This window comes from Phascolarctos cinereus, unplaced genomic scaffold (assembly GCF_003287225.1).
Source record: "Phascolarctos cinereus isolate Bilbo 61053 unplaced genomic scaffold, phaCin_HiC Scaffold_726;HRSCAF=1367, whole genome shotgun sequence".
Taxonomy (NCBI): Eukaryota; Metazoa; Chordata; class Mammalia; order Diprotodontia; family Phascolarctidae; genus Phascolarctos; species Phascolarctos cinereus.
The window spans coordinates 217,315,359-217,340,279 of record NW_027556098.1 but is presented as its reverse complement, the minus strand read 5'-3'; the positions used below and the strand labels follow the sequence as shown (position 1 = coordinate 217,340,279).

The 24,921-nt window shown below is 32.9% G+C and overlaps 1 protein-coding gene across 3 annotated transcripts in view; it reads left to right on the top strand.

The window, feature by feature from the left end:
* DYNC1I2 (dynein cytoplasmic 1 intermediate chain 2) overlaps positions 1 to 24,921 on the top strand; it is a 65,395-nt gene that overhangs the window by 27,372 nt on the left and 13,102 nt on the right. For 2 of the 3 annotated variants that reach the window (XM_020990958.2, XM_078146972.1), the window contains exons 4-13: positions 1,452 to 1,542; positions 7,259 to 7,318; positions 10,152 to 10,267; positions 21,395 to 21,484; positions 21,648 to 21,810; positions 21,928 to 22,027; positions 22,520 to 22,645; positions 23,589 to 23,735; positions 24,102 to 24,215; positions 24,445 to 24,578. In XM_020990958.2, the coding sequence (XP_020846617.1) occupies positions 1,452 to 1,542; positions 7,259 to 7,318; positions 10,152 to 10,267; positions 21,395 to 21,484; positions 21,648 to 21,810; positions 21,928 to 22,027; positions 22,520 to 22,645; positions 23,589 to 23,735; positions 24,102 to 24,215; positions 24,445 to 24,578 (1,141 nt within the window). The remainder of the gene's footprint in view (positions 1 to 1,451; positions 1,543 to 7,258; positions 7,319 to 10,151; positions 10,268 to 21,394; positions 21,485 to 21,647; positions 21,811 to 21,927; positions 22,028 to 22,519; positions 22,646 to 23,588; positions 23,736 to 24,101; positions 24,216 to 24,444; positions 24,579 to 24,921) is intronic. The other variant, XM_078146973.1, reaches the window with a different exon arrangement.

The window sequence follows — 24,921 nt, the reverse complement described above, 5'->3', positions numbered from 1 at the left end:
TCTTTGGAGCTAGTCTGGGTTTTTTTCTTTATACCCAGCACCTCTTCACCATGCTATTCTTCTGTAGACACTCCAGTGATATTTGAAGTCCTCTAGTCCAGTAGTTGGTTTGCTAGCTAATCACAGCCATTTGGGTAACTGTTTTGTATTTGCTTTATATAAACTCTTGTTACCTGCTGGTTTAAAGGTAGTATATAGAAGCATTTGTATGTATAAATGTATAAATGACTTTACTATTTCTAGATACTATAACTTTTGAAGAAATGTTCAAACAATATTTCTCTGGTTAATTCACTTATAGCTGGAAAAGAGGTTTTTATTTGAGGGCAATATTACAATGAAGTAGCTATTTGATGTAAAGTCAGTTTAAAATATGTTAATGTTGCATATTGAAATATTATTTGAAAGCTACTTGAACTCTGGGCCGTCATGGTATAATTTAACCAGAAGATGGCAGCGATGATCCTCCTGTGCTACCTGCAATAATAATTGTGAAGTATTACTAAATTCAGTTGCTTGGACTATGTGCAACCAACTGATATTTTATAATATAGCATTGAAAACTTCCATCTTATGGGATAAGTTTTTTCTCTTTTTGCTTTATCTACTGTGAAAAATGTACATTTCTATATAAGAAGGGATTAAGAATATTTTGGGTGTCTATATCTTTGTACACTTCAGTTATTAATCTGAATACTGGGGTAAGAAAGTTAACTTCAGTCTTGCCTTCTTTAAGCTGCATGCTGTCATTTTTTGTTGTGCATCACTTTTAAAAGGCATGTTGCTTTATGGCTTGTTTGCATTTTTTACCCAACTTGCTGGAAATTAATGGACCCTTTAAAGGAGACATTCATTCCTTTTTTGTATTTTGTTCATAGAATGACTCTTCTAAATTTTTATACTTTTAAAGGAAAAAGAACTGAAGTGATTTAAACATGAATCTTGGTGTTTTAACATTATTATATTAGGGATAATTACCTTTGACTTCAAATTCTTATAAAATTTAAGTAAAACTTTATGGTCTAGAATTATTTTGTAGTTGTAATTTTGGAAGTAATTGTTAATGTTAATAACTATTTTGTGATTTTAAAAGTAAAATATTAGCATAGAAGGAATGGTCTCCTTTGAAAGTTAGTGCTAATGTTTAGTGGTGGCTCAGATCAGAATGCACTTCCGTAGTTGTCTTTAGGTTTTTTGTTTGTTTGTTTGTTTTTAATATCAAGCCCAAATGCATTGTCAGAGGAATTGCACGAATGTCCAGCATGCATTGTTAACTTTGTCTTTTTTCCCTTTTTTTCTACTGTCCATTTTCACTCGTGTTTCTTTTCTTTTTTTTTGTTTGCCATTTTTCTTTGTGTTAATTACTTCATGTTAAATTAATTTTGAAACATCATAAGCTGTACAACCTCTTCGAGTAGTAACAGCGGATACCTGTCTGTTTCACTATTTAGTCCCTCCTCCTATGTCTCCATCCTCCAAATCTGTGAGTACTCCAAGTGAGGCTGGAAGCCAAGACTCTGGAGATGGCGCCGTGGGATCTAGGTACAGTAATTTTCTTTTAATATTTTAATGATGGAATGCTTTCATTGCCCAAATACTGTTGATACTTTAGGAGAATTCTAAATAACAATGTTGAATTAGTGTTGATATTTTGAAATCTGATTGGCATGGATGTTGCTTGTATTAAACTGGGAAATTTTAAGAGATTTTAATTTTATTATACTGTTAAATCAGCAGAAGTGATTTCATGCCATTTTATGTCTTGATAAAAATAGGTTCAGATAATGTACTTTAAAATGTTTTTCTTTAAACCCTAAGAAGACGTTTTGATTATGTAATCTGTTTTTGGAGTCAATAAAAAAAATAGTATGGAAAGTCTCTTCTCAGATAAACTCTTCCTATAATAGATGAGTTATTCTCTCTTCTTAATATGAGCATGTCTTAATATGAGCATGTTGTATTAATTACTGGTTTTACTCATTGAGGGGAAAAAAATGTTGCACAAAGCATTAGGAATAAGTGCTAAGAACACTTAACCTTTTTCATTGTTAGTATTTCCTGAACTTACTTTCCCTTTATTAAAAAAAATAATAACTTTCTAGATTTGTCTTAGGATCCTGCACACGTGTAACTTCCCAGCAAAGTTCAGTTATAATTTAAGTTGCTGCTGAAGAACCTTTTAGGATTTGTGTATTAACCCTCCAAATCCTTCTTACTTTGGTCTTAACCTTTTTCTTTGTGATCTCTAATAATATTTGAATTCTGTATTTTGGTACTTTAATTGGGTGCTGAAAACATTTAAAAATACAGCTTTCAGCTGTCTCTTGCAGTCAAAGCTAAGTGTATGACAAAAATACATAGCTAATCTAAAGCCCTTGTTTTTTGCCAAGTATTAGTTTCTTCCCCTTCACCCTCCCCCCCAAAAATGCTTTGGTTTATGTGACACATAGCAGCAATTTAAATATGAATTTTTGCCTTTCTTGGCCTTCCTGATTGAAGTTGAGACAAATAATGAAGGTCCAGAAGTGGGGAAGAAGAGGAGGAAGAAAAGAAGTAAAGGGTTTGGGTGATCCATAAGATGAATGGTATAATTATTCTTTAAATAATTAAAGAGTTCTTTTTAACAGTCCAAATAATGAAATGACATGAAGTTCTGGACTGTTCTATAGTCTTAACCAAAGTTCAGAGTGTTAATCTCCTAAGTACTATCGTAATTGACTAGACCAGAATATACATGTTGCACATATGCGTGTACGTGTGTGTGTGTGTGTAAATTGCTTTAGTAAAATGTGTCTCCCGAGACTTTATTCATTCCACTTGAACCCTGCTCACTAGCCATGCCCATTTGGGTAGAGCAAAATGGAAAGATGAGGCAATTAGCAAGGTAATTAAGCAACTAAAAATAACTTACTATAGAGATTGGTTACATTTAGTGGATGATTGTAAAACTAACCATTTCACCTTCCTAACAGAGACAGGGGAAATAGTTCTAAAAATCAACAGTGTTATAATTTAATAAGATAGTTCATCTGTCTTGGATCAAATTAGTGTATTCAAAAACTATAGGTGATAAAGGTCAAATGTATTTAATAGTGATACCTTGTGGAAGATATCCCAGTAGTCCACATTTTGGACTATATCTGGTGATACTTTTGTTTGCCAAATAGATTTCCAAATAATTCCTCTTTTTGCATCATCATCATAATCAACATCCTTCCAAAATAATGGAAAAATTTATTATACTTTATAAATGTGTGTATTTGATGTATTATGCCTACCTATTATATAAATATTACATTTAAAATTGGTTTTCAATTTCTGATTTGTGGAGTGGGAATTTTTTCATCCTATCATAGTTACCTTCACAACAGTACCTCCATAGTTTCTTAAGTTAAATTTAATAGTTCTAATAATTTAAATTTAATAATTCTAAATTTACTATCTGTTGAAAATTTTTTGAGAAGTTTGTGATCTCTAGTAAACATAATAGAAGATTTCTTAAAGTGTTGCAAAAATAGTTTGAGATCCAGCATGTTTTTGAGGACAGATTGCAAGATTGTCTCAGGAAAACTTTTCTCAAATCCTAACTCTGATACTCATTATTAACATGGATGAGTCACTCAAACTACTTCAAGCCTCAGTTACTTCATCTGTAAAATAGGATTAATAATTGTAGTATGCGACTATTATCTAAAGCGCTTTGCAAAACTTAAAGCACTATCTATAAGTCATATGTTTTATTGTTGTTAGTGTTCTTAGGAAGAATGATTGCATTATTTTTAAGTTAGTATGAAACTGCTGTCTAAAGCACTTTGCAAAACTTAAAGCACTATCTATAAGTTACGTGTTTTATTATTGTTAGTGTTCTTAGGAAAAATGATTGCGTTATTTTTAAGTTCGTTGCTCACCCTATCATTTTTAACTTGTAGACATAACATAAATTCTGTAAGAACAGTATGTTACATTAGGTTTGCTGTGAAATACAATTTGTAAGTGTAAGTAATTTAAATGACATGGAATTATGTAGCAACTTTTTAAAAATGTACTATTGTTTTCTATAGAAAAGGAGAAAGAAGGGATATTGTCTAGCAAGTTTTCCCAGGTTTATTTTGTAGTTGCCCAGGAAGGAAGAGGGAGAAACTCAACTTTTTTTCCATACACATCTTAAAGAAAATTCAAAAATCATAGTAGTAGGCAGGGCTCTGAGACCAGGTACTGGAACTGCTTCTTCATGATGGCTTTCTCTACTTCACTATTAACTCAGATACTCTAATAGATCTGTCATCTCATCAACATGAGCATTCTCTACAATGATGCAGGTTGTAATTGATTCCTGAAACTCTCTCCATGCCCTCCCATAAATTTGTCTCAATAATTTTACTGTTACTCATCTAAAAATTATTTTTGTAATAGTGAGAATTTTTGAGAAGTTGAATTTAGGTATTTTCTACTGGCATAATCATAACTGATAGAAGTTCTGTGAAATACCTCATTTAATTTTGGTAAATATTAATTAACCTGAATTCTATAACCATAATACACACTAATGTGAGAGAGTTTAGTGTTTATTTTTAGACAGAAATGTTCTTAAATATTTAGGGTAAAACAAATAAATATTTGCTTGAAAATATGTCTTATTTGAAAAATAAGTGACTAGCACAAGTATGTCATAGAACATTGACTTTTCTTTTCCATTTCAATAAATATTTGACATGATTGTTACATATATTAAACATCTATAAATTTAAAGTTGAATATGTAAATATGTCATTGTAGAGTATGCTGATGTCCTTTCTGGTCCTATCATTTTATAGTATATTTTTATTAAAATTATAGTCTGATATAGAGACCTAAATTCTCAAAAGAATGGAGGGAAAGATAGCTACCTAATTTTCAAAAATGTCTTAGGGTTAAGATAAGCAAAGGAATTTAGCATTGAAAGAAGTGAGAGAATTGGTTGGTAGGTGAATGGTGTTTCCAAATGCCAATATACAAGACATTATTTGACAGAAAAGGACAGAGAGTGGTGAGCATTGAAAAGCCAGAAAGTGGAAAGGTGAGAATAGAGTAAAAGAGTAGAGATGTTAAGAAGAAATATTGAAAGGAAAATTATGAGCCCCAAAAGTTCAACAAGTGAAAGGATCTAGCAAGTTTGCCAAGATTCTATAATTGCATGGGGGGAAGATACTTTGGAAGGGGCAATGGAACAATAAGGGGGAAGGGAGAGGAGAGAAATGTTTGGGATGGATTTTATAGACTCCCCAGGATATAGAGAAATAGTTGGGATATATAGTCAATCAAAAGTGAAAAGATAAAAGTGCCATAACCTCCATTTCTTGGTGACGAGAACATTACTAGTGGAAAAAATGTAAGAGATAATAAGAAATGAAATTGGCAACTCTCTAGAAATGAACATTGAATCTTAGTAATTAAGAAGTAGTTTTCAACCTGAATCTAAACCTCTTTGCTTTAAGTGCTGATTTTTCACTTCCCCACATTCCTCTTTCTTCTGGCTTTCTTAATTCTCAGTAGCCACCTTTTCCTTACCTGAGACAAGGGGGCAAAGAGGGGGAAGAGAAGAAGCCAGATGAAATGCAGTCAATTTTGCTAATTATTAGTAGCTCTGGTCAACGGTTTGTTGGGAGAAAATGTTGAAAGAGTTGACTAAGATAAGACTTTTGGATTTATGTGTGAATTTCATTTCTCTTTTTCTTTTTCTGTCTATAAGGTCCTGTAATCAAAAGCTAGTTGTAGAAACATTGCATCTCTGTTTTGCAATGCCTTTTTCACTTCCGGGGGCATTTTGAAGTCAGCTCCTTGATCCATTAAAACCGTGTTTGATTAGAGACTAAAATTACCTCTTCCTCCATATGAAATTTTATGTCGTTGATAGCAGCTATAGCAGTCATTTTATAATACAGAGTCTGAAGACAGAGCATTCCTTGTAGGACATCTCTTGAAATCCCCTTTTAGTCTAACAGAGCCCAAGTTTGTTGGCTTCATTGTTTCGTACAAAGCAGATCTTCCCTGTCATCTCCTCTCTCTCTCTATGCAAAGTATGCAGAATCTTCTTGTAAATAGAGAGATGACTTTTGTGGTTTGTCTTTAGTTTTGTCTTATAGAAAGCTTCCAAAGCCTGCTGTATGCATTTTAAAAATAAAGGTTTTCTTTTATAAGTCAATTAAATTGGTAAATACAGTAGACAAAATCACATCGTGTCTTTACTGGTGCATATGTAGCTTCTTGTGTTTTCTTTAAATGTGCGGAAATATATTTTACTAAAATTATAGCATTAATGGATTGCATGTGTTTATGTTTAATGTATGTGTAAGGATTGTGGTCTCCATGTATTGCTATGTATAACTGAGCTTTCATTCATAATCATAAGAATGCTGGTATGAAGAAATGTCTTTTTGTTCTCTAGTAGAATTGGAAGTAGCTGGCTAGACTAGTTTGAGCTAATTCAGACAATTGTTTTTGTTTATCCTCCAGCAAAGCCAAAAACAAATCAAGATTAATTTAGGCTAAATTTGCTTTTTAGAAAAGTAATATAAACACTGTGTGTAAATAATGTGTGTAATTATATTTTTAAATATTCTAATGTAATTTTTAAAGACTGAATCAAGTTTACTTGCTTTCAAAAACAGATGACATATAGAAGAAGCCCAAGGCAGTGCTTAACCTGTAAATTACAGCAGGGTCACATTTTGGAAACTCTAGTCGTTTAGTATCCCAGTGGAATAGTCTTTTTTGGTTTCCTTACCAAAAGGCTTATGTGTTGACTCATTTCCTTAACCAATATGACAATTTCCTGCACACATTTAATGCCCTGGGCAAGATTGTTACTATGCTAAGATTTTTTTAAAACTAATTTTGTGTGATAAGGATGCAACATTTTCTACCTTAACTTGCTGTGTTTTACAAATAATGTACGATTTGGGCCAGTCTTATTTGCTTTGTGCTATTCTTATCTGCTGTTGTGCAGTTTGTATTTTCCAAAAATATTGGATATATCTTTTAACTGCTCTGAATTATATGGTTGGTCCTTTAACCATATTTTCCTTACTGCATGAACTAAAGCTTTGAATATTAACTGTTTTTGTTTCTACTAACCAGAATGTTAGTTTAAATCTTTTTTTTTAGTTTAAATCTTAAACAATGAATAAGCAATGATTTTTACACATTTATAGAAATTATTTGCTTCACTAACTTATGACCTTTTTCACTAATGCTGCATGGTTGGCCTACAACCAATCAGGACGCTGCATTGGGATACTGATCCATCAGTTCTCCAGCTTCATTCCGATTCTGATTTGGGGTATTGAATAGATTTATCTTCCATTTTTTAATAAGTTAATGTGATATTTTGTGACATTATTCTTGTGTATAAAAGATAAAGCAGTACAGATTGAAAAGTATTTGTTTTACAGTTCATAGCTCATTTATCTGGCACATAATTGAATCTTTGTGTATAATTAAGGGACCAAATATTTGGGTTGGTTTTTTTTTATCCTTTTGGATGCAAGCATTTCTAAAATTTTCCCACCTTCCCAAATCAAGTTTGCTTTAATACATGTAACTTAATACAGGAATCAAGTTTGAGGGAGTTGCATGAGGCAGTGACCCTCTAAATGATTTGTCCAGAGCCACAAAGCTAGCAAATATCAGGCACAGATTTTTTGCTGAACATAATCTAACCTTTTCCAAATAATTCAAGATTATCCTGACCATTAGTTATTGCACTATGCTATAACTGGGTGATGCTCCCAGTGGTTTTTGAGGTGTTAAGGCCATTTGTCCTTCTGCCAAAGTCTCAAAATGCTATTCTTTTTGAATATTTTTGTCTTATTTTTTAGTTTTTCCATTTCTCTCCCTATTTAGTTGTCATTTCTTGGTGCCATCAATGTGCCTGCTTCCAGCATCCCTTCCACAATTTTGTATTACTGCTTCTAATCTGTTTGCTATCTGGGAAATGAGATTAAGAATTCTATAAGAAACTCAATTATCAAATAAAAGCGCTTAGCTTCTGAGAACCTAAGCCTTAGGGCCTAAGTTTTGTGACATCAGTTTTGTTATATTCAGAAACCTTTATGGTCTACTTCTTATTTTTCATTAGTTGTTGTTCTAGATTATTGAGATTGCCAGATAAATGAGATTTTACTGTATTGGGGGGAGGGGGAAGATATATTTCTAATATACTATAATTTTGTTGCAATAAGGGCCAAATGCATTCAAATCAGTAATCTAGACCTAATGTAACTGATTTAGAGTTAACTTTTGATCTGTTTTTCCCCCTTCAGAAGTTTAAATGATTAATTTTTCATATGGTTTGCCCTTTAAAGTCTACAAAACTTTTTTAAAAAATTGTGATCATTGCAATTCCAGATTAAAGTTCTCCTAAATTTGCCCATTTAATATATAATTTCATCACACTGCCATCTATTCCTTTCTTTATGTAAGACTACTATAGTCCTAAAATAGAGAACACATTTTAAACTTTCTTAAACCCTGCATCAGATATTGAATTTCTATGCTTAAAACATTTGTAGCAGAGTTTTTTAATTGGCTAATAATTTCCATAGATCAAATCACATAGGGGTTTTTATTTGGTTTCAGAATACTGGGAAGTGCCCCATTATGAGAAAAAATTTTTCTTTTTTTCTTTTTATCTTTTTTTTTATTATTTTTAGGCAGTTGGGGTTAAGTGACTTGCCCAGGGTCACACAGCTAGTAAGTGTCAAGTGTTTGGTCTGAGGCCAAATTTGAACTCAGGTCTTTCTGACTTCAGGGCCAGTGCTCTATCCACTGTGCCGCCTAGCTGCCCCTGAAAAAAAATTTTTAATCTAAAATCCCTTGTTAACAGGACACTTGTTTGAATATTATGGTGATACTACTGTGATACTCTGGGAATTACAGCATATATAGGGAGAGGGGCTGAACCTGTGTTTTTATTGGTAGAGGAAATTCTCTCTACCAATTCGGATTAGTACATTCTCTGCAACTGGCAGTCCTAGAAAGTTGTGTAGAGCACTGAAGGGTAAAGGGACTTGCCCACAGTCATACAGCCACTAGGTATGAGACATAGGACTTGAACCCAGTTCTTTCTGACTCCAAGGCTGATGTTCTATCCACTATACCATCCTATAGGGTAGAGAATATAAATATAGAATATAACTTATTTTGAGGGAAGGTTTACTTAAGACATTATTGTTGAGAACTTATTCATGAGTTTGTTAAATAAATGCCAGCTTAGAAAACACAAATTTGGAATCACTTGCAATTCTAAATTACATCCATTTGCTCAGATGCCTAAAATGGATGATTGTTATCCTTTTTCTTCATCACCCTGTCTTTCCCTACCCATTCCCAAAATGAGAAAATGAATGTTTATTTTTTAATCTTCCCCTGCCTTAAGGAATGAAAAAGTGTTTTATTGGGGAACCTATATGCTTTTATTATCTATGGTCCTCAAAAGATAATTTATTTAATAAATGTTCCTGTACCTCAGTTAGCCCTGTGTAAAGTTGAGAGTAATACTGATTAGGCAGAAGTATAATGAGAAAAGTTAAAAATTTTAGAACCCAAACTAGAAATAATCATGATTGCCAATTTCCTGCAAAATGAAATACATAAAAAATAGTATTTTAAATAAAACCCCTAAAGTTACTTGCTTCATTCTGAATCTACAGAAACTGAGCTATTATTGAGTGAATCCCAATTTTCCTCTTTCCTTCATTTAGAAAATATAACTATGTCAAATAATGTTACTGATTACTTATTTGAAAATAGCTCAATCATAAGTCTTAATTAATGTCTCCACCCAGAAATTCATTTCTTAAAGAAATTCTTTTTATTCTGTTCACTCAATAAAAATAATTTTGTATATTTAAAAATCAGCAGTTGTATAATGTTCAGAAATATCTTACAATTTTATTTATAGTTATTTTTCATTTTGTTAAAATACTAGTTTAAATTCATTTGAAATTTGTGATTATAGTAATTTTTATTTTTATTTAAATTGTAACTATATACTTTAGCAATGTGGGATGAAAATACATTTTAAATTATTAATTTCCCAAACTAAAGTGGTTTGAAATTGTAAATGTATGCCATTTGTTGTATTAAAAAATATTTGTATTCACTTTATTTAGACGAGGACCAATTAAACTTGGGATGGCTAAAATTACACAAGTTGACTTTCCTCCCCGAGAAATTGTCACATACACAAAGGAGACTCAGACACCAGTTATGGCACAACCAAAAGAAGGTAAATATCAATTTTTATATTTCCCATAGATTCTCAATTCTGTATTGATTTATTGTGAAAGTTTATGAAATATAGTGATTTTTTTCAATTGAGAAATTGATAGAAGTTTAAACTGGTCTACCTTGTAATTTTTACATATTTTATGCAATACATTAATATTTATGTATTCCATTTTGTCACTTTTTTTTTTTACTAACAACAGTAAATTTCAACTGAAATGTCTTATTCCTGTTTGAGTACAAGTTTTCAGAATATAAAACAATTATTTTCTGTTGTTTCATCTGTATTTTAATTGCATTTTGATATTCTTTATAATTATCTATCTATGAAGGTGAATGATAGATTCACCCATTCATAGGGTCATTGATCTAGAACTGTAAGGGGCCTCAGAGGCCATCTAGTCCAACTTTCCTCCCCCTATGCCTCTCTGTTTTAGCTATATGCTCCATTATGTTGCTTTTACATAAACACCTTTGATTAGCTTAGATTGGACTTGTACATGAGCATTTTTGTTCATTAGTCATAGAAATTTTCTTTTATCATTACAAAAATTTTATTGGAAGCAATGTAGGTTAGGTTGAAAAGTACTGAAATGACCCTTTTCTGCACCTTGGAGATATAGAGGTCATGTGTAGAAATCATAGTGCATTTGCCCATGTCCAGTAAAATGGGTGGAGAATCGTAATATCAGTTTCCATTTGGCCTTGTAATTTACTCATGAAAGAGCACATACATTTAGGACACAAACTTCCACTAGAGAATGTTGATACTGTCGCCCGTAGTTATTTTTATCTGTTCTTTTAGTCCATTGCAGAGTTTCAAGCCAGTGACCTTCTTTTTTGGAATGTTCACATTTTCACATCTACAAAAATTGTCTTTTCCAGTTAACTGGAAAGGCACAAAAATTATGCCCGAGAAATAGTTACTTGTAAGGTCACACGGAGTATAGACTTAGTTTATAAAAGTCTTAAAGAACTTAATTTCATAGTAAAGCTTTTTTGTGGTTAGGGAGAGGAAATGGTTTAAATCACAGATACTAATTAAAACTATGGCCCATTTAATTTAAAAATTAAGTCCTTCAACACTTAATGTTCTCCATATTTGTCCAGGAAATGCTTATAGTGTTTATAAAAATGCCAGTGCTTTAATTTAGGTACAAGATAATCTATGTTAGTAATATACTTTTTTACTGCCGCATTATTAGATGTATAACTTAGAAAATGCAATGCAGATAGAACAAGGCTCCTTTTTTTCAAGTTATCATTTAACTTAAAACTTAGTGATGGTGTTTTTAATGACATGATGATATATATCAATTTGTTAAACACCTTGGATGTTTTCGAAATGAAAAGTACTCTAAGGTTTTTGTAAACTTTCATAATATATTAATATTAACTAGATTTAATTTGTATGAAGTTACATTTTTAAAGCCTATTTTTGATAGATACAAATGTGAAAATATGACTATTTTATAGCGTTTAATTTGATTAGAAATTTGAATAAGTAGTTATTATAATAAGACTGCACAGACTACCCAGCATTTTTTCCATTCTATTCAAATGACTTAAATAATTACACGAGTGGCATCATGGTCTAGTGAATAAATTATTGTATTGAGAATTGAGAGATTTGTGTTCTTTTTCACTCAGTAATTTGGGAAAGCCAGTTAGCCTCTGGATATATCAATCTCCCTGTTGGTAAAATATAAATAATTCTGTTTAGTTTTTATGAGGATCATTGATATGATGCCAATGAATTACTTTCAGCTATTCAGAAGACTGTATATAAAGAGTTTTATTTTGATGATGCTGCAATCTTAGATCTGGAAGTAACATTAAAGGTCATCTAGCCCAACCCACAAGTAAAAAGTGATTTCTCCTAAGATTACTTATGACATTTTGCTGGGGATCTTTCCTTTCTCTTTATGTCCCTTGTATCCATTATTTCCATATGTTTTCCCAACTTTTGTTTTGGAAGCTCCTTGAGAATAGGGACTATGTCCCATGTATCTCCAGTCTCTACAACCAAGCCTTGCTTAAGTGACAGCTTAGTAAATATTTGTTTAATAAATGAAATTCTTTCATTTTACAAATGATGAAACTGAGTGCCAGAAAGTGTGACTAAATTACCACATTTCATGCATAACTAAATTTCATGCAACTCACATAACTTGTATTAGAATCCTGGCCTTGTGACTACTGGTCCAGTGATCTTTCTATTATACCATGCTATGTCTCTAGAATCTTACTTGGAGAGTAATTGAAAGGGAAATTGAATTTCAGCTATTTTCAAGTGTTAATGTGACCTTGAATAATTACACTGACCTTGAAAGAAGCATAATGTCATACTTTTATTAGAATGAGACTATTATATAGAATAAATGTTTTCATTTTCGTCCTATGATTAAATCACTCTGAATACCTTAAAATTTTGTAAGATTATGTGAAAAAGTACATAGATACAAATTATTTAAGTGTTCAGTCATATGAAGCCTGGTGGTCATCAGTGTTCCTCTGGCAGATAATTTAATATTTTCAGATGACATGAAACTGGGAGGGATAGCTAACATGTTGGATGGCAAAATCAGGATCAGAAGAAATCTCAACAACCAAATTCAACAAGCTGAAGGAGACATAGTAAGTCCTGTACTGAGGTTTTAAAAAATCAGCTGTTTTCCTACAGGATGGGGGAAAATGACTAAATAATAGTTCTTATATTAAAAAAAAAAGACTCAGGGGTTATAGCTTACTATAAATTTAGTGTATGTCATCATTGTGACGTGACATCCAGAAAAATCTAATGCAGTCTTAGGCTATGTTAACTGAAAATGGTATCCAGAATTAAATTCAGTTCAGCATTTTTTAAGTGCCTTTTATGTCCAAGACACAGAATAAGGGATATAATACTCTAACTATTGTTTTTTAGTCAATTAGTTGTGTCCAACTCTTCGTGACCCCATTTAGGGTTTTCTTGGCAAATATGTTGGAGTAGTTTGCCATTTCCTTCTACAGCTCGTTTTACAGACAAGGAAACTGAGGCAAACAGGGTGAAGTGAGTTGCCCAGGGTCACACAGCTAGTAAGTGTCTGAGGCCAGATTTGAACTCAGGTCCTCCTGACTCTAGGGCCAGAGCTCTATACTGCATCACCTACCTGTCCCAGTCTCATTGTACTCTGAAATTTTAAGGCACATCTACATTACTGTGTTCAGATGTGGGTACCATATTTTAGGAAGAACAAGGACATGCTAGAGTGCATCAATAGGATGACCAGGATGGTGAGGGGGCTCAAAACAATGTTATTTGCTGATCACTTGTAGGAACTGAGGGTTGTTTAATCTGGAGAAGAAAAGACTGGGAAGGGAAAATAATATGATAGTTGTCTTTAAGTAATTAAAGGGCCATACTTGGAAGAGAGATTAGATTTGTTTTAATTTGGCCTCAGAGGGCAGAATTATGAACAATGTCTTGATATATGGAAAAATTTCCTAAGAACCAAAAAGGGAATGATTAGCTCTAGAGGTCTTCAGGTAGAGGCTAGATAACACTTTCAGGGAAGTATAGAGCGTATTATTGTTGTAGTATGGCCTATACAAAATAGTCTCTGAGGTTCCTTCACATTTTGAGATTCTATGATTTTTTTAATGATGTCATACTATTATAGTGAGGTGTTTTTTTTTCTTCAGAATTTTTCAGTGACTGAAATAAAAGGAAAACAGGCTTTTTTGGTAGGGTTTTTTTGAAGGCAGTTGGGGTTAAGTGACTTCCCCAGAGTCACACAGCTAGCAAGTGTTATGTGTCTGAGGCCGAATTTGAACTCAGGTCCTCCTGACTTCCACTGGGCCACCTAGCTGCCCCAAAGCAGGCTATTTTTAAAAGGTAGCAGTCATTTTAATTTTTAACAACTATAACCTGATTTCAGCTGAGCTTATCAGGTTCTTTTTAATACATCATTATAATTTGGATTTGAACAAATATGTGTTCTAGTCTGAATTTCAATAAGTAAATTAATATTTTTGACTCTTACTTTTCTTATTGGTAAAAGGAGAATAATAACTGCCCCTGCCTTATTATCATCAAAGTGTTGTCAAGCTCATGAGATAATGTACATAAAAGTGTATTATAACTGTAAAATGTTGTATAGATTTAAGGGAAGAGATAAAGAGTAAATAAAGCAAGTGAATTTTACATGTAGGTGTTTCTTGAATCCAGAAACATTTTATATAGATATCTATACACACACACATATATACATATGTGTGTATACATATATGTATTATATATATGTATGTGTGTATATATATATATAAAATTTTTAAGCAAAGTAGAGAGTAGGAGTCACCATGGCCTGACTAGTGAAAATTGAAACTGGCGAACTTAAGCTATTTTTTAATAGGTGTTTCTGCCTTATCATAACCAACTTTATAATTGCTCTTCATGGGTTCTTATGGGTGCATTTATTATTAAGCTTATATGTTTGTGGGATTTTAGAATTGGAAAGGAGCATAGAGATCATCTATTCCAAACCCTTTGTTTTACAGATGAGGAAGCTGAGATTTGAAACCAGGTTTTCTGACTCCAAATCCAGTGCTCAGTTCATTACATCATGTTGCAAATTTCAGAGGGGCCACAAACACTCAACAAGTACTTATTGAGTGCCTACTATGTGTGGCACCCTAAATTACCCTCTTTTCAGCAGAGGTGGTCCTTCCTCTATGACAGGGTTGAGGTGCATAATTGGAGTAGAGTGATCCTGGGGCTATTCTGAAACTATGGAAATAAGGAGAGTGTTATCAAATGATGTAGAAAGAAAATTACTTCCATGTCCAGGGCTCTTACATTAAGTTTCATGGCATAATTTGTGGGGCTTGGGGGGAAAAGGGAAGAGAGAAACCCTGAAATTAGGGTTTTTATAATGGAAACACTTTAGACTTAACTATAATGGTGCTTAGCCATTGCTTTAATACAGTGGTTCTCAAACTTATCCTGATTGGTTCCCATTTAAGAGCTATAACAAATTTTCAAGACTCACCACGAAACAAAATTGCCCAAATCTCCATCTGAGTGTAAGAGACAGTGAATTAAAGTCGTCGGTCTAAACTTGGGGAGCCTTGATAATCAGTGCAAAAATAATGTCGACACAAAAATGTTGTTAGCCCTAACCCATTGCCTATCTTGCTTTCAAAATTTTTTGTGTAGATCCATTTCTCTCCCCTTCTCTGTCCCCCTTGTTTAAAAAAGGTAATTTTCTTTTGTCTGTCCCTTTTCCTTATTTTCCCCCTTTGGTCATCTTCTTTCTTTCTTCCAAGTTTACTGTGTAAGTTGGTAGTGCTGTTTCTGCACTGAGGTGCTTCACTTAAAACACCTGCTGTGAGCGAAATTGACTGGGATCATGTGATCTCAGTCAATTTCACTAACTGCAGGTAAAGAGCTTCATTGTAGGAACATGGAGCTGTGTACCCTCCACCTTCTAGCAGTGGTTGCCAGTGGATACACTACTGGAAAAGTGAGGTTACTTATTGGGTTTCTTTTACTTTTGTAAAAGTTCTTGTGACCATTTTGAAAGTTGCTTTTTTTAATTGGAATCCTTCTCTACCAGTTTGACAGTGTTTTTCACAAAATTGATTTGGGTTTTGGTTTGAGATTAAATATTGGTATTGGTTCTAACTGATCTGTAAGTTTGATTTTTTTTTCTCGTACATTTTTTGACTTTGGGAATTAGATAGTACACAGCTCTTGTTCTTTTATTCCTCTGTAAGGACAAGGCTGTGACAATGGGAATTACAATTCACATTTATGTAATGTTATATGTTTATAATGTACCTAGTAATGCGTTCTCATTTGATGCTCACAACCACTTTGAAGGGTAAGTATAGCAGGTATTATTCTTCTTTTTTACTTGAAATAATTGAGATTCAGGTTCATTGATATGCTCAAGGTCACCAAGTGTCCAAGTGGAAGCCTTGAAATTCAGATCTATGGCTTCTGATTCCAGATCCAGAGTGCTTTCCATTACATCATTGGCTTTGCTTGCCAGATGATCTGTATTTCCTGATCCTCATTTGAATGGTCTTCTACATGATATGTTTTCTAAAAACTCTTATTGTTATTCAAGTGCATATTAATAACAGTAAATCAAAACGTTTCATTTCTTAAAGAATCTGCAAGGAATATAATGAAACATGGTATCATTGAGCGTTATGCTTGATGAAAGCATTAATCTGAATAGATGGGAACTTTGGTTATGAGAAAATGAATTATTTGAGAAGGTGTAAAGATTTTACATATCACTGGTTGGGTATAAATGGTTAGCAGCCAAAGTGAACAATTTGAATTTTTATGGGGAAGAGGGATAGGGATCAAATTTATAAGCTGTTGTAACTAAGTAAAAGAAATAGAATTATTAAAGGCATTATAAGGTGTTGTCAGAAAAATAGCTTTTCCATTAGAACATAAATAGTGGGCTGTTTCTTAGTGGAAAAGTGAGTCATTGATGGTTTTTTTGTTGTTGTTGTTGAGGAACAAAATCATTTAAAAAGACCATGTGACCTTAGAGGGTTGGATGTGTCAATAGATCATAGATAACAAATGAAATTGGTTCTGTTGTGTGTGTCTCAAGTTACATTAGCTTAATTTCATTGTTGGAAGGTAAAGGGATCCTGTTATATTCATTTTTCCTTTGACAGAATGAGGTATGGAAAGGGGAAATTATCAGGCAAGTGGAAATAACATTCCTCAAAATGAAAACGGTACGGAAAAGAAATGCTGTCTTCATAAATACTAATGGAAAATCAATTCTCTACTTATATTGAAAACTTGGGTTTTTTTATTTTTCAAAGGTAAAAAGTAGAATGATTTAAAAACTAAAAAAAAAATCTTATGGGAAGGGACTGTTTGCTTCTTCTCTGGTACTTATGTGCTTCATTTTATGAACTAGATGTGTTCACAGAAATTACATAAATTCAGTTTTTCTAAGTTGAATCACATCTTAAAGGTACCATAGAAATGTGCTATTTAAGGAAACACTGCAGTAAGTCCTTTTTGTAATGTAAATAATTGCATTTACTCTCTTGCATATTATTAGATTGTTTTGCATTATCTTGAAGTAAGGTACACGTGCCCAACAAAGTTAGAGAATGTGATATATTCATATAGAGCAGAGTACACATTATGCACAATTATTCATTCAACTTAACTGGAGACTTGCAGTATTACAACAGAGAAGATATTCAATAAATCATAGAATTAGAAATATTTAATGAATGAATCAGTATTTGATTAGGGATAGATATTCAGAATCAAGATGTGTTGTGAGTTTTTTAAAAAGAACTTTCATTTTAATGGAATATTTTATTAAATGTTATCTAATTTAATATGTATTACAGGGGTATTTTGAAATAATTTTATGGCGGATATGTGTGTATAGCTTTAGGATATTATTAGAAAATGCCTTGAATGTGCAGTGAAATACAGATATGAAAACTTGATCTGAAGACACCTTCAGCTTAACAAAAGCCACCCATTTCACAGATGATTTAACTTTGATTAACCTACTCTGTAGCAACAGATTACTCAGACAACTGAAACTTCACTATAGTGTTATTGCTAGATACAGCTTAATTTACAGCATAGCTTTTCTTTCCATCTCACCAAAATACATCACAATTTTGATGTTAACGCAAAGTAAAATTTCAGTGGTTCATTAAACCTAGTTTTAGCATTCATTGACCAGAGATTTGTCATTTTAAAAGTAACTGCTACTTTTGTTCACTCTTTACTCCTCAGTTTATAACCTTAGATCCCCTGTCAGAAAAAGCATGGAGTTAACCACTTAGCATATTGTAATGAATATTCATCAATAAATTGATGTGACATGGCAGTCCCGTTTTTTAGTCTTCCTACTTCTGTGTAGTTTTTTCAAGTTTTAAATATGTTCTAATACAGTAAGGACTAGCATAGAATGTCTTTAATAATATATGTGTGTGTATATATGTATGTATATGTATATTAATTGAGAGAGTAATAAACACTTAATGTCCAGAACATTAGGATATGATGAAGGAAGTATATTGTTTTCAATAGCTTTATGTTGAGATTCTTCTTTTTGAAGAATTGTATCAAGTTAGTGAGATTGGTTACTTCGGTAAATTTAATCTTTACATAGATAGTATTATTTAATCTGTTTTATAACTATTAAGTTCATGGCTTTTCTTTTGCTTATGGCAAATAAAATAACTTTTCCCCATTTTTCTTAATTTTTTATAGAATAATATTTCTGAGACCTAAATTTTAGTACTGATAGTAGCTTTAAATCAGCAGTTTTTTAAACTGGAGATCATCCTAAAACTAAATAAATTCTAAAATATAGTCATTCTAAAACTAAAATCTGGAGGACATATATTTAAATAGCTACTATGCTATCATCAGATGCAAATAATAATACATAGGGACATTTGGTATTGAGAGTCATATATGGAGGGATACAGATCACTGCATAATATATTCCGCTTACATTTTAAATGTTAAAAGAGAGAGATCTTCTACAAGATCTTTTCTCTAAAATATGTAGATTATGAGGTCACTTAGCACTAAAGTGCTGACCACATGCATTATGACAGGAATTTGACATCTGTCATTGAAAATGGTACTTAGAAGCAGTGTAATGCAATAAAGTTGGGGGAGGAGAAAGGGATGAGGATGGGAGGCTACTGTGTATAATTCATGATATTAAGGAATGACCAGTTCAGGGTAGCAAAAACCCCTTACCTTTTGAATTTAGAACTTAACTTTGAATTCAGATTAAATGCAGAATTGATTAGAGTAGCGATTAATAATCATGTGAAGCAGTTAGAAATCTGTATTTCCACATGTTGGATTTTTAATCTTAAAACATTTGCTTTGCTAGTCTAATGTCATCTTTTACATTAAATGGAATTAAATAATTTTTATTACTTCCACCTGTAAAGACTAGATATCAGCTTTATATTTGAACAGTACGGTGTAGAGCTGCTACCGGTTATACTGTTTTCAGATTAATAGTCCGTTGTACATGAGAATTCATCTAAAAAGGAGTGGTGTCTTTCTGTTTCTCTGTGTGATTATTTTGCCCAAAAAAGCTTTCATTTTTTAAGTAGCACAAAAGCTGTAATTGGCATGCTTTGTAAGGAAGTGTCAATGTGCAAGAGAGTGGAGATCACTAAGAATTCTTTTACGCGTTCTTTCCCCTTTGCACCACCACCTCCTCAGCAGGGTCACTGAGATCACTAGCTTTTCTTGAAATGGCCATTTTCACTGGCAGGTGCATTATACCCTGTATTTTCAGATTGTTTTTCCATTCTGAATGTTTGGCAGGTTGATTGCTCTGGCTGCATTGACGGAGAAAGGGCTGACAAATGCGGTTGGGCTGGCTGAAAAGACAGTGATTACTGTTTTCCTTTGTGGCTGATTGAGGCCCTTGAAAGGAAAAATTTTAACCTTCACCATTTGGTTCAAAAGTAGGAGCATATATTGAAATCATTCATGCCATTTATCCTAGTTCTGTAAACTTGTCAGAACGTAAAAATCGCTCAATTTCAAGTAATGTAGGATTGGCATACGTCATTATCATTTTGATTAAGTTGGAGGTTGTATCATTGTGTGCATTATGCAGTGTCATTTAAAGCTTTCTTTCCTACAGATACTGTTATATCTTTATTGCCTATACTATAGAGTTAGAAAGATTTTTAGAGCTCTCTAAACCTAACACTATGTGTGTGGTTTGGCAGCTGGTATGGCCTACAAGCTGTATTTTGTTTGCAGGGTAAAGGCTTGTCTGTAGACCTCCTGGAGTGTTGGTAATTGCACAGGCTTGCCATTGGGGAAAGACATGATTGGAAGCAGTCAGGCAGAAAAATGTTATGCCATCCCATTGCCACCTCATAGCAGAAAGACACAATCCCAGCAGTACCATCTGGTTGCTGCTATCTAGTCAGCTGGCCTGGCTGCTGGGACCATGGCTTGGCAGCTGGTTCCCATCCCTTGACCACTCTTTGTGTATGTTGTGTGTATATGTGTGTTAGATAACTTTGAACATGGGTCAGGGAGATGACTATGGCTAACAAGTAGAATCCCCTTGTTGAATAGTCTCATTACTTGAGATGAAGCATGCTGCAGACTCCTGCTGCCATTCCCTTAAAGACAGATGAGAAATCTGTTTAACCAATAAAATTGAATGTGTTCTTCCCACAGATCCATTCTAGGATGCAGAGGAAGACAAAATAGGCGCTGTATATTCTGTAACTTTTTAAATAAGTAATTTGATGTAATTTTCTTGTTTTCAGGATTTGAGAAGTCATATGGAATACAAAAGTCACATTAACCTTGCCTATCATTAGGCGACATCATTGTTGCATATTCTTTATTGAATTTAAGAGAAAACGTTTTATTTTAAAACTCTTATTGCCAAATACAATGATGATTGTGATGGAAATTACATTAATAATAATAATAATAGAAAATAGAATGTGGTCACATTACTATGAGCTTTAACAAGATCTGCCTTTCAGAATAGCAACTTGATTTAATAATTTAATAATCTAGGCCATTGCTATTCTATATGAAGATCTATTAGTTATTAATAGTTATTAAGGAGTTTTAAATCACATGTAAGCAAGTAACTCTGTAGGTTATTTCAGACATTTGATGTTCCATATTCTGCACGTTAAGGTATAAGCATGTTACATAAAACTGTACAGTAGTTTTATGTTGTCTTGTGTTGAACGATAAATGCCTCTAAGATTTCAGAACTTTATATTAGGAATCCTTTACAATTGTTCATTTTTGTTTACATGACTACAGAATTTAGTATGACTGTCAATGTACTATATACTCATATACAAAAACTTACCCAAAATAGGATCTCATTAACACTCTTTACTTTTAGAGATGGAATTAGAAACCAAAATTTTGTTATTTTTAAAGACAAATTTTTAGAAATCAGCATATTTTGCTTGTACCCTGCTTCATCTTTAAAATGATTTATTTTTTCATTAATATGATAATTTGTGAAGAACATTGCCTTGTACAGGGTTTGTTTGTTTGTGTTTTCATTCTGGTGGAAATATATTTTTCGCAATGGTTTTATTTTTTCAGATGAAGAAGAAGATGATGATGTTGTAACCCCCAAACCACCCATTGAACCTGAAGAAGAGAAAACTTTAAAGAAAGATGATGAAGAAGAAGGTACAAATGCTTTTTTTAAATGTCTTAATTTCACTTTTTAAGAGAACGATATTATTGTGCAACAAAAGGTATTATAAAATAGTAATTTAATGAGAAAGGGTTGGTTTATAAGTGATTTATCAGATGTAAGTAAATCTGCAAGAAAGAAATATTTGTTTTCCAGTCCCCCCTCATGAGCTCACTGAAGAGGAAAAACAACAGATCCTGCACTCTGAAGAGTTTCTAAGTTTCTTTGATCATTCCACAAGAATTGTAGAAAGAGCTCTTTCTGAGCAGATTAACATCTTCTTTGACTACAGTGGGAGAGATTTGGAAGATAAAGAAGGGTAATATTTAGTTACTAAGACCTGTGGCATGATAAGAGTTGAATTATTATAGATGAAAAAGTCTAATATAAGGTCTTATCCTTTATGTTTTTGGGTTTGTTTGTTTTTTAATTCCAGAGAAATTCAAGCAGGTGCTAAACTGTCCTTAAACAGGCAGTTTTTTGATGAACGTTGGTCCAAACATCGTGTTGTTAGTTGTCTGGATTGGTCATCTCAGGTAAAATAGAACAAAAGTGATATTTAATAATTAAATCATGTTTCATTTTGTACAGTTAGGCTATTATTATTGGAGGACAGAAGAGACCATTGATGATTTATTAATAAACATTTATTAAAATAATTCTCAGACGAAGTTCATCTCATTTTCTGGACTTTGGAAGAAGAGACTGAAAACTTTAATCCTTTGGGGGAATAATCCAGGGTAAAAGCTAGCTGAATCCCAGTTTTACAGACTTTAATAGAACATAAGACAGTGTAATATATAATGTATATTTGAATAAAATACAGTTTTAACATAAAAACAGAATTTAAACTTACAGGCATAAGTGTAGTGGGATACTGCATTTGACCATAAAAGTAGTACTTTCTGAGGACAGGGAACAGACATTTTTAGTTTCAAATTAATTTGGTAGTGAAAACTAAAGTAGTTGGAACATAAAACCATTTTCATTGATATAAGTTTCTTTTCCATCTGATTTCTTGTGACCAGTACCCAGAATTGCTCGTGGCCTCCTACAACAACAATGAAGATGCTCCTCATGAGCCTGATGGGGTAGCCCTTGTGTGGAATATGAAATACAAAAAAACTACCCCAGAGTATGTGTTTCACTGCCAGGTAGGATGTGAGAAACTGTCTTCCTGCTTGTTGAACCTCTATTGATGAATTTACAAATGCCCTTTTTCTTTTTTCTTGTCAACATGGTGATTTCATTGGGTTGGCATTTACTAAACCACATGTATTTGCAAATAGATGTTGACTGAAAATTAAGAATTAGTTCAAAATAGTCTTGTAGCATTTGTGACATTTTTCATATTGTTTAATCACACCTACACTGTCTTTTGATGTTATTTTTTCCTTTATTCTAATTGATTTATATGAAAGGAAAGCTTTTATAAAATGCCTTTACCATGGGAAGTTTCTCACGAACAGTTTTACTGAATATACAATTAGACTATTGGCCCACTAAGTTACTTCTATATGGCCTGAGGAATTGGAACTAGTTTTAAGTAGAAACATATGTTCAGAGTAGGAAACAGATGCAGATTTCAAAAATGAATTTAGTAGAAAGGTAAAATTTGCGAATCTTTTCTGTTTGCAATAAGACAAAGTCTTTTCATAATGTCATAATTCTGAAAAATCACTTAACTGAATCAATACTAGCATATAATCTGATCCTGTCAGATTACTGTCAAGACAACGTGTGGGGATAATTATCTTACAATTTGATACTATAATGATGTGAAATATTTTTTACTTCAGAAATTACTTCATTATATTTATGTAAAACGTTATATTTAATTCCCTTTTCTCTATAGCGTTCTCTTAGCAAAGAAAATTCTAAAGAGAAAAGCTAACACTTTTCCGTATGAAATAAAAATGTGAACTATTGTAATGAAATGAGCCATTAAATTGACTTAATTAGAAATATTTTAACTGACAAACAAAGAAAATGTTCAGTTGTAGTGGAAAGGATTAGTTTATTTCTGTAAACCATTAGATTATTTCCCCCCCCCTTTTAAGTCTTAAATATAACATTTTCACCTGTTTTTATTTGCAGTCAGCTGTAATGTCGGCTACCTTTGCAAAATTTCATCCAAATCTGGTAGTTGGTGGTACGTATTCAGGCCAAATTGTATTGTGGGATAATCGAAGCAATAAGAGAACTCCGGTCCAGAGAACCCCACTTTCAGCTGCTGCACATACGGTAGGGAAATAAAACATCTTCTACAAGATTCCTCACTCCTTAGTTATTAAGTGCCTAGTAGTGTTTATCAGGGTCTTCCAGAATAAGCATGCTTTGATGTACAGATTCATCAGCATTCAGCAGCCATATTTCATTCTGTACTATGGAAAATCATTTTTACTAGAAGCCCTTTTTTCTTCCAAGACAGTATTCTTTCTTAAATGTAGCGATTTAAAAAACAACAAAGCTGTTCATATTAAAGATGCTTTAGAAATATATTAGGATGGTTTGGTCTAAAGGAGAATGCCAATAGTTGAACCTTAGGAAGTTTGAGGTTTTGTTTACAAAGTAACCCTTTAAAACTCTTTTTGCTTTGTGTCCCTTTAGCACCCTGTGTATTGTGTGAACGTAGTTGGAACTCAGAACGCTCACAATTTGATTAGCATCTCCACTGATGGAAAAATTTGCTCATGGAGTTTGGACATGCTTTCCCATCCACAGGTAGAGTTCACTTGTGACAGCCTAAAACTGTGTGACTAGTTATTTATAGCTATATGAAAAGGTATAATTAAAAAAAATTTTTTTGCAGTGACCTGCAAAAGTACTTTAGGCAAAGATAGGATTAAAATGGGAACAGAATGGTTTTGAAAGAGCAATGAAGATCAGAAAAATCTTTTTTTAAGTAACAGTTATTGGTTGTCTAAATAGTTCCGCATATTTTTTTCTGCAGGATAGCATGGAGTTGGTTCATAAGCAGTCCAAAGCTGTAGCTGTCACTTCTATGTCCTTCCCTGTTGGAGATGTCAACAACTTTGTTGTTGGAAGTGAAGAAGGCTCTGTATACACAGCGTGTCGCCATGGCAGGTGATTAGAAACTTTGGAATTGTTGTTTATTTTAAAGTTGTAATGCTGATAGAGATTCTCCTTTATAATCATATTTAAACTAACTATGCTCCCCCCCCTTTAGTAGAATTTGCATGGAACTACTTACTGTGTGTGGGAAAACCGCATTATTTTCAAACTTACAAAATGGAAACTTTCACACCAAAAGGAAAATGATGGATTGTTTTCCCCTGTATATTGGTAGTAGATTAGAGATTTTATTTTGCTGTTCAGCATTTCTAAATATGAATGCTGTAGCTGTCATTCCTAGAACTGGCCCTTCAGCTGTACATAGAAAGGTAAAAATTACCAGTTGCATTTCAGT